Here is a 10,280-nt window from a genome sequence, read left to right as displayed (position 1 = left end):
AATAGCTTTGGGGACGAGAGGTGGTGACACTGTCTGAGTGTGGGAGTGAGAAGGGCCAGGCAATTGTCTCCAGAGGGAGGGTAGGGTTTCATGTGGATGTTGAAGGTATTTGCTTGGCAGTAATAACCTCGGATTCTTCTTCTGTGTCTCTAAAGCTGTCGACTTTTCCTGCTGTCTATAATTTTATTATGCAGCATTATATATATGTTTACTTATCACAAAGTCCATTTTGACTAGACAATAAAAAGGTTCTCATGTTTGGCTGGCCAGCGAAGTCATGCCTCAGGCACACAGTGGGAGCACCTGGAAGATTTAGGTAGAGTACATTCAGTTTGCTTTTTTTTTTTTTCCTTTAAAAAGTTTTATTACCCTGTTGTGTTTTTCTTATGGAGTAGACTCCTAGAGGAAAAATAAGCTCTGAGAGTTTACTGGTCTGCTACAGAACTGGGAGTTAGGCCCCCATTTAGTTTAAAGAGATCCCAAGGGTCTCTGAAGAAAACACACAAAATCACCAGACAAAACGGACTCCTGAAGAGTGGCTGAGGGTGAGCACGCACCCGCCACCTGGGAGAGCCGTGCGAGGATGCTCTGTCCAGAAGCCGCTCTTCTTCTGCGGTTCCTGACCTCCTCTGCGTCAGCTCCCATCTCCACAGAGCCCCTCGGGGCAGGCGGACCAGCCACTGCGGGTGAGGTGGGCAGTACATGAGGCAGAGTCCCCACCCCGTATTAGAAACGTGACAAGGGAGAGGTGTCCTTGCTGCAGTGTTTTCACTGGCTACGGTGCCAAGAGACTGCCAACCTTGTACCCCGAAGTAAAAACAAACTCTCCCACAAGATCCCCAAATCCTCCAAACAAGGTACAGACATTTGCAATCTCTACACGAGGCTAGAGTTCGTCACTCTTTGGTATTCTTTGACTGGACTTTGGACAGAAAAGACAAACCCAAACAGAGGAACATCATTTAAGTGTGGCAGGAGGTTGGAATCGCGAGGCCTGAAATGCAAAGACAACTGCATCGCTGAGGCATGTTCCCCTGGCCCTGAGGTACACAGGCAAAGAGGTCACACTTGACGGTGAGACAGAGTCCAAGTGTATGCGAGGCTCCAGAAAAATGGTCACCGGAGGAATGTGGTGACTCACTTGTGTCCAGAAATCCCAAGTAAAGAACTGCAAGCTGTAAGGAGGATCGAATTGTATAATGCATGTGATTCGATTTAAGAATTCTGAGCCCTCTTACATTATTTAGATTACAAGAGTAAAAAAAAAAAAAATCAAATTACATTCATATGAAACTTTTATAAAAAAAAAAAAGAAATCAAATCTGTTTTTATGAAATTTTATAGTACAATTACTTTTGAATAGGTCTTTTTGTAGGTCACCGTATTTATAATTCCTTTTACATCTGTGTAATTCTTCAAATCAAGAAACAAAAGGCAAGTCAATAGAAATCTCACATTTTCTTTTGCAAAACTCCCTTCAGTTTCCAGGCCAGTAGCACACAAGGCGACGTCAGCTTGTCCTCCAGACATGGGCTGCTACCAGAGGGCCCGGCTTACGGGGCGTGCAGGCCTCTGCTCATTAGGAACGCTTTTTGGTTTGGCTCACGTTGTAAGAAATTCTGGAGCATGTCCATGCCGTCCAGAGATCCCCCGGGTTTCAGGATTAGGTTTCTGTATTTCATTCCAACCTAATAAAATAAAACATCATGCCTAACAAGTCACGGTCATAGCGATTTCCCAAACCTCCAGATACAAAAGAGAAAGGGGCAGGAAGGAGTGAGAGTAAAAGGGGACCTTTAGCTCTGTTCTGTCTGGGCGGCAGGGCTGCGGTATTTATTTACTTCGGTAGCTAAGAGATCTGGAGCGCAGACCTCTGGCCTTCTACACTTCCCTTTATTGCTGTCTTGTCTCCTTTGATTCTCAGCAGTAAACGGACACTGTGAACGGGCAGACTAACAGAAAACAGCCAGGCGGGTGGCTCAGTTGGTTAGAGCCCGGTCCTGATGCACCAAGGCCATGGCTTCGGTCACTGGTCAGGACACACAAAAGCAAGCCATCGACGAATGCATAAATCTCTGGAACAATAAATTCACAGCTTACTCTTTGTCTTTCTCGGTCTCTTTAAAAATCAGTAAATAAAGCATTTAAAAAATTGCCAGATGGAATGTATAACAGGTTCCTATTTATTACTGTCCCTCAAATGTGATTTCAAAAGGGGTTGGCAAAGGCAAGTGTTCAAGAAGGCCACAAGCAGAGGTTCTGTGTACCTGGAAATGGTGACCCAGCTCCTGCCAACTGTTTGCTGCTCTGTGTTCATGAGAAGCTCATAAACAACCTCTATTCCCTGTGGACAAGGAGGGGGTGGGAATAGCTCCCGTCCCACGGTGCAGGGTAAGACATTTCTGTGGGCCCAGCACTGGCAATGAGGACCTCTGGAAAGGCATTTTTGGGAACCAGATCTGCAATTTTAAAATATATCACCTTTCTGCCCTGGCCGTGTAGCTCAGTTCAAGAGTCATACTGATATACCATGTTTGTGGGTTTGAGCCCGTCAGAGCAAATATAAGAATCAACCAATGAATGCATAAATAAGTAGAAGGACAAATAGAGATTTTTCTCTCTCAAAGCAATTAAATTTTATATATATATATATATATGTGTGTATTTATTGATTTTTTACAGAGGAAGGGAGAGGGATAGAGAGCTAGAAACATCAATGTGAAAGAAACATCGATCAGCTCCCTCTTGCACACCCCCTCCTGGGGATGTGCCCGCAACCAAGGTACATGCCCCTGACCAGAATCGAACCTGGGACCTTTCAGTCAGCAGACCGACGCTCTATCCACTGAGCCAAACCGGTTTCAGCAACAATTAAATTTTTTTAAAAAATTCATAAAATATTACATTTCCTGTGTCTTTATGTACATAAACACATGAGAAGGTCAAGTGAAAGAAAAGAACTGTAACTCAATATCCACGTTATTCAATATTTTCACTTCCTTCTAACTGTCCTTTTAGGGAAGCAAGGCAAGACAATTCAATGAAGCATAATTCTAAATAGACACATTAAACAATAGTTCACAGAGTAAACACTCTTAAATTTATAACCATTATATCATTTGATCAATAGGACCAAGAGTCTTTTTGAATACAAGAATAGTTAGACAATAATAATAAATAAATTTAAAAAGAATAGCCAAAACAATTTCCAGAGACAAAAGTAATCTAATTTTTGATTTATAACAATGACTAGAGGCCTGGTGCACGAAATTTGTGCATGGAGTGGGGAGAGGTGTCCCTCAGCCCAGCTTGCACCCTCTCCAATCTGGGATCCCTCAAGGGATGTCCGACTGCCTGTTTAGGTGGGATTGGGCCTAAAGGGCTGTCGGACATTCCTCTCACAATCCAGGACTGCTAGCTCCCAAATGATCACCTGCCTTCCTTTCTGATTGCCCCTAACCGCTTCTGCCTGCCAGCCTGATCACCCTCTAACCATTCCCATGCCAACCTGATTGATGTCTAACTGCCCCCGTTAGCCTGTTTGCCCCCAACTTCCCTCCTCTGCTGGCCTGGTCACCCCTAACTGCCCTCCTCTGCAGGGTTGATTGCCTCCAACTGCCTTCCCTTGCAGCCCTGGTCCCTCTCAACTGCCCTCCCTTGCAGGCCTGGTCCCTCCCAACTGCCCTCCCCTGCTGGCCATCTTGTGGTGGCCATCTTGTGTCCACATGGGGGCAGGATCTTTGTTCACATGGGGGCAGCCATATTGTGTGTTGCAGTGATGGTCAATCTGCATATTACTCTTTTTTTAGAAAGGATAGAGGCCTGATGCATGGGTGGGGGCCAGCTGGTTTGCCCTGAAGGGTGTCCTGGATCAGGGTGGGGGTTCCCTTGGGGCGTGGGGCGGCCTGAGCGAGGGGTCTGTCGTGGTTTGTAGGCCAGCTACATCCCCTGGCGACCCAAGCAGAGGTCCTGGTATCTGGAATTTATTTACATTTTACAATTGAAACTTTGTAGCCTGGAGTGGAGCCAAGCCTTCTGCTCACTCCGTGGCTGCTGCAGTTTCTATCTGGATTTGTTTACCTTCTATAATTAAAACTTTGTAGCCTTGAATGGAGACCTGGGCCCACAAGGGTGTGTGGAAAGCTTGGCTTCTTCCTTTGCCGGGGAAACCCAAGCCTCCCTCTTGGTAGCCATCTTGGTTGGGTTTATTTGCATACTTGCTCTGATTGGTTGGTGGGCGTGGCTAGTGGGTGTAGCAGAGTGGTGGTTAATTTGCATATTACTCTTTTATTACGTAGGATTTTGCTTGGTACAACCATGAGAAATAAATCTACTCAAACCATTAAAGAAAATAAAACATGGATGAATGAAATCTACCAAATAGATACAAAACTAATATCCTAGAGGGACATAAAATGAAAACTTTTGGGGTTATTTTTTGCTTATAAACAGAAACCATCAGCTTTTTAATCATTTACAGTCTAACATCTAACTTTACAGTCTTGGGGCCCTAATTGGGAATAAATATTCAGTCATATAAAGTTATCTTCTCATAAACTCAAGGGCAATACCATCTAATGGAAATACAATACTATCTAATGGAAATATATACCTTTAAATTTTCTAATAATGACATCTTATTAGCTTTTTTAGAGAGAGAGGAAGGGAGAGGGAGAAGGAAGAGATAAAAACATAGATCAGCTGCCTCCTGCATAACTCCTACTGGAGATTGAGTTTCAACCCCCAACATGTGCCTTGACCAGGAATCAAATCAGCAACCTCTTGTTGCATGGTTTGATGCTCAACCACTGAACCATACAGGCCAATGAAAACATTTTAAAAAGTTAAAAACATTGGTGAAACTAATTTTAGTAAAATATTTTCTTTAAACCAGTATATCTACAATATTATTTCCAAATACCTATATATATAAAAGGCTAATATGCAAAGTGTTCTTTAGGGAGTTCGACCAGGAGTTTGATTGCTCACTATGATGTGCACTGACCACCAGGGGGCGGTGCGGAATGAAGGAATGCCCCAGCTGTTAGCTGGGGAAGGGAGGCCCGGGCCGGCAGCCGAAAGGCCCCAATCGGCCCCGATGGCTGGCCAGGTCTAGCAACCCTACTATGCATAAATTTCATGCACCAGGCCTCTAGTATCAATATAAAAAAATTACTGAGATGTTTTTGTTTTAAGTCCTCAAAATAAGTATGTTTTTTACATTTACAGCACATTTCGATTCAATTCTTCAGTGGCACTAGCCACATTTCAATAGTCCAAGTGGCTGTCAATCTAGACTAGGGGTGTCAAACTCAATCAGAGAAGGGGCCAAAATCTAAAATCCAGCCTAAATCGCGGGCCGAATGGTTTACTGAACAGTCATAAACTGTCATTGTGATGGAAATGCAGCGGAGTGCAGTGATGACAGCGCGGTGCGGGCCACATTGCAAGGCCTGGCGGGACGGATTTGGCCTGCGGGCCTTGTGTTTGACACATGTGATCTAGACCCTAAAATATGAGTGATTCTCCTAGAACTTACTAGTTAAAGAAGTAGCAGATCAGAGCTCTGGAGCCTAACCATACTTTATCTCCCCCTTCCCTTCCATCCATTGCCTGATGTATCTAAATTTGACTAATATTAAGTTTGGGAGGGGAAGAGAGGCAAGGAAAGACTATATTCCCTGGATTGGCAGTATTGGAAGAAGTTAGAAAATATGAGTTAAATTTATCTGCAGTCTAATAAAAGTATTTTAATCCTTTTACTACAGAAAAATTTAAAATATATACTAAAAGCAGAGAAAACAGTATCATGAACTGTCATGTGACTATTATCCAACCTTAATAATTTTAATATTTACCTGCAGAACTTTTTGATGCTCATGATCTAACAATCTTTTATTTATTAAATAGATATATTTCATTGTACAAATATAGGAACTTTTTTTTTTGCTCAGGGCTCCAAACAAGTTGATTCAATTTCCTGAATTACAGAGCAATGGCCTTTTAATAGTTTCATTTCCTTAGCAATGAAGTTTGGAGAAGAGTTTAAGAGTTGTCTTGGTAACAGGATATTACCTTTCTTATAAAAAAGGAAGGAAGGAAGGAAGGAAGGAAGAAAAGAAGGAAGGAAGGAAGGAAGGAAGGAAAAAGATAAGTGAAGCCAAAACTGGTTTAGCTCAGTGGGTAGAGCAACGGCCTGCAGACTGAAAGGTCCCGGGTTCGATTCTGGTCAAGGGCATGTACCTTGGTTGCGGGCACATCCCCAGTGGGGGGTGTGCAAGAGGCAGCTGATTGATGATTCTCTCTCATCAATATTTCTAACTCTCTATCCCTCTCTCTTCCTCTCTGTGAAAAATCAATAAAATATTAAAAAAAAAAAAAAAAGATAAATGAATTTTTGGAAGGTACCAGGCCTTCTGGGTGAGAGAACATGGTCTGGGGACACATGTCACAGGTGGAAGAAGTCTTTGCAAACTTCAACTGCGAGGAAAGCAGGAAAAGAAGCTCTAAGACAATCACTAACATTTTTTATGATAAAAAAAAAAAATCCTTCGGGAGGATCTGCATATAGTAAGAGCGCCTATAACCTATTCCATGAAGGGGAGGCACTACCAGCCACCTCTCTGGTTTTTCATCCTGGGAGGGTATCTCTGGCAAGTCCTCTGGAACAGGGGTGCTTTCTAAAGCCAGGTCAGGAGTTTTGGAGCCAGGCCCAGGTTTGAGTCTTGGCTTCATCCTCAGCTATGTAACCTTGGGCCTTGCTTTCTTTATCTACCGAATGGGAGATGCCTACCTCACACCAATTATGGGAATCAGAGGAGAGATTTCAGTACATTGCCTACTCCCTACTTTAACACCTGGCATATAGTATTCAATAAACCTTAGTTGTCATCTGTCCCTCCCTTTTCATTTCCTTCTCTCTGACCCTGCCCTAACTTCAGTTTCTCATGTAAATTTCAGGGAAACAAATGCAGGCCTAGTTTGGTATTTCCTTAAAATTAGTTCTATGTCCTATTACACCTGAAAAAAAAAAAAAAAAAAGCATAACAGACTTCATCTCCACTATGAGTAAGAACTATATATAGAATATACTAATAAAACAGTAAAATGCTAACTAGACTAGGAGACCTTCCAGAGACCTTCTGGACCTCCTTCTGGACAAAGACTGGAGTTCCCCAGTCTCTTCAGCCCCCCAGCCGTCCAGGGCTGGCCCAAGGAGCAGGCACACCTTGGATGGTGGCTGCTCAGCCACCCAGGGCCGCCAGAGACTCAGGTAACCAGGGCCGGCAGAGGCTTGCACTGCCGGCAGTGGCAGCAGCAGAGGTGTGATGGAGGTGTCGCCTTCCTCTGATCGCTGGGTCGCCTCCCACTCCTGAGGGCTCCCGGATTATGAGAGGGGGCATACTGGGCTGAAGACCCTTCCCCCCTTGCTCCAGTGCATGAATTTTCATGCATCAGGCCTCCAGTACTATATAAATGGGAAATAGACTGGGTCTCCTGCTACCTCTGGCATCTCTGAAGCAACACATGTAAGCTCCCACTGCCTTCCAAACCTCCCTCCCTCTCTTCCTCCTTCTCATGATGATGGACTCTGGGGAGTGCAGCCAGAGTTGGCTCCTTCCTACACTGAGTAAGAGGCATCGGGCAGAGAGCATCCACCCAAAGACACGGAATGCTGAGCCGGCACCCAACAGGCTCACGGGCCTGCTTTGAAAGTGGACTTTGAAATCTCCTTTCTATAGCCGGCTTGCAAGCTCCTTCCCTACAGTACACCCTTTGTTTTCTATGAGGGTGGGGAGACTGTGGGTGGAAAAAGGATACCTCCGACAACAGCAAAGGAGGGAGAGTGAAAGATTGGTACTGGTAGTCAGGGGGATTAAAAACAAGAACAGTGGCAGGAATCCCTCCTTGACTAGAAGCGGCCTCCTGGAAACCTGAAGCAAAGTTCCAATTTGTGAGGCGAGAAGGATAGATCTTTATTTAAGAGGAGGGAGGAGACCAGGAGCAAAAAGGTCCCCTGGATAGGAGTATGTGTCAGGGGGATAGAGGAATGCAAGCAGATAGGCTAAGAACTATGGGTTCTTAGATCCCAAGAGGTGCCCATTCCTGACAGTACTAATTAAATGTAGCAGGTTTGAAGCAGAGGACAAAGGCACAGCTGAATAGAACAGCTCCAGTTACAAGGTAAAATAAAGAAACCACGAATTAACAAGGCAGATTATTAGGACTCTCGGAGAAACACAAAAGGAGGGTTGTAAGAACACAAAGGAAGAAAAACTGCTTCTAGCTGTTTGAGATTCAGGACTTACAAGGCCTGGCCTTGTAAATATTCAAGAAGCAGGTTGGAAATCAATCCTATTTCCTTCCTTTGTCCTTTAAATCGGGCAAAACTCAGAAAAGGCTGAGTTGTAAGAAGAATCAGTTTTTGGGGGGTAGGTTAGGAGAGCTAAAGCAGAGATTAATCCACAGGTGAATCCTGGCGGAGAGGAAATTTCCCATTCTCCCTTCGCGACACATCACAGCAGGAATTTGGCTTAGGATTCTATTTGGAAAGCACTGGGATGTTTAGCCTTACAGCATACGTTTTCTGCCAGGTCCTTGTTTTTTATGTTTCACCAAGATTCTTCATGTTTCTGTGTCTGGTCTATTACTGGATGCAAGCTCTAGCTGCTTCTTTGGGGCATTACGCATTAAATGTAATAGCTACACTTTATCTCGGTTTTCTTGGTATTCCTTTCTGCAGCGATACTTCACTGCCATTTCTTCTTCATTGGGGAAAAAATAAAAAAAGCTTAGCAATTTCTCTGAATGCAAGAGAGGAGGAAGATAATTCCAGTTTAACAATATAATTGCCTTTGAATCCACAATCTACGGCTTCTGAGGGAAATTTCCCCACGGTGAAATTGCCTTATAAAAAAGAAATGGCCCTCGTTAAAAGCTCCCATATTTCCAACCTTATGATTAGCTGCCGGATTTTGAAACTACATTTGGTGACCTTACTGATACCCTTCAAGAGCTCTCAGAGCTGACGGGAAAAGTGTCCATCTCAAGCACTTCCAGTTATTTAAGAGGCCAGCTGGGGAAGGAAAAGATACGTCTGATAATGAGACTTCTCCGTTTTTCTCTAGGAACAAAAACTTTAGAAAACATTTAGCAAACCAGTTAAACAGTTAAGATATTCTATTTTTTATATGAAAAACAAAAAAACAAAAACAAAAACTAGAGAAAAAATACACCGAGATAGCAAACAAACAGAGAGAGTCTAATATAGATAAGCGGCCAGTTCCAACACTTTGATAGAAGCTCACAAAATAGAACAGAGACGACTGTACCATAAAATATCCCACTGCCACCATCTGGTATTCAGGAGACTCCAGGTGTACAATGGATCCTCCTATTGCTGGTTTCCCAGGAAGTGGTGCCCTTTCTGAAGTTCTGCTCGCTAAGAACTGCAATGGTTCTCAGAGCCAAAGCTGGGCATTGCGGGATGGCAAGAGGTTAGGAGAGAAGACCCGGAGGCGTGCTTTTGTTGATACCAATGACCGTGACCAATCAGGTCAACAAATCATGATAAGCATGGGGACCAAGTATTATGGACTGCTTGAAAGGCCAACCTGCTATCTCCTCAAAATCAAAATATGTGTGGGGGAGGGCGAGGGCCTGGGGCAAATGAGGTCTGCATGATATACTGTGCCTACTCTGATTCCCATAAAAATTCTGTATCTTCATCACAACACGGTTGTGATAATAATGACCTAAGTTTTTTTTTGTTTTTTTTTGTAGAACCCTATTAATGAATGGTGGATATTTGAATTTTATAAATCAGGTGTTATTTTAGAGCAAACATTTATAAAAAAACATATACAAACAAAAAAAAAACAACAACAAACCTTACCCAAACAAACAGTACACTATAGGAAGGAATAAAATGGCCATGTAAAAAGCTGTCCCACAAAAGAGTGTGAGGATGGGGTGAAAGGGAATCTTATTGGACATTGGAGTCACATTTATAAGGAAAGGAAAAAAGAAGGGATTAAATCCAGATTCGTGGCAGAAGACGAGGAATAATAGCACTGTTGAATCCAAACTTTTAGTAAAACTAAAATTTGTTTTTAACATCACAAGGAAATAAGTCCGAGTTGCTGGGAATCTTGCTTTCTCCAAGTTCAGTCCAGCCCTTTTATTTAAATTGAGAGCAGTCTGGCTGCCTGCCAAGCTGTGGAGCTTGAGAACTGGAGTAAGTTTGGAAACCTAAGGGCAGGATTGCTTCTGCTGGACTT

General features: G+C 43.4%; 1 protein-coding gene across 3 annotated transcripts in view; it reads right to left on the bottom strand.

Moving 5' to 3' along the window:
* Positions 1–207: 207 nt before the first annotated feature.
* Positions 208–10,280, bottom strand: part of NLN (neurolysin) — a 70,755-nt gene continuing 60,682 nt past the window's right edge. For 2 of the 3 annotated variants that reach the window (XM_036409408.2, XM_045571224.1), the window contains exon 13: positions 208–1,688. In XM_036409408.2, the coding sequence (XP_036265301.2) occupies positions 1,554–1,688 (135 nt within the window). In that variant the 3' untranslated portion in view covers positions 208–1,553. Of the gene's footprint in view, positions 1,689–5,935; positions 5,981–10,280 lie in introns of those variants that run through there. The other variant, XM_045571223.1, reaches the window with a different exon arrangement.

Source organism: Pipistrellus kuhlii, unplaced genomic scaffold (assembly GCF_014108245.1).
Source record: "Pipistrellus kuhlii isolate mPipKuh1 unplaced genomic scaffold, mPipKuh1.p scaffold_m20_p_4, whole genome shotgun sequence".
NCBI lineage: Eukaryota > Metazoa > Chordata > Mammalia > Chiroptera > Vespertilionidae > Pipistrellus > Pipistrellus kuhlii.
This window is presented reverse-complemented; position numbering and strand designations above follow the sequence as displayed.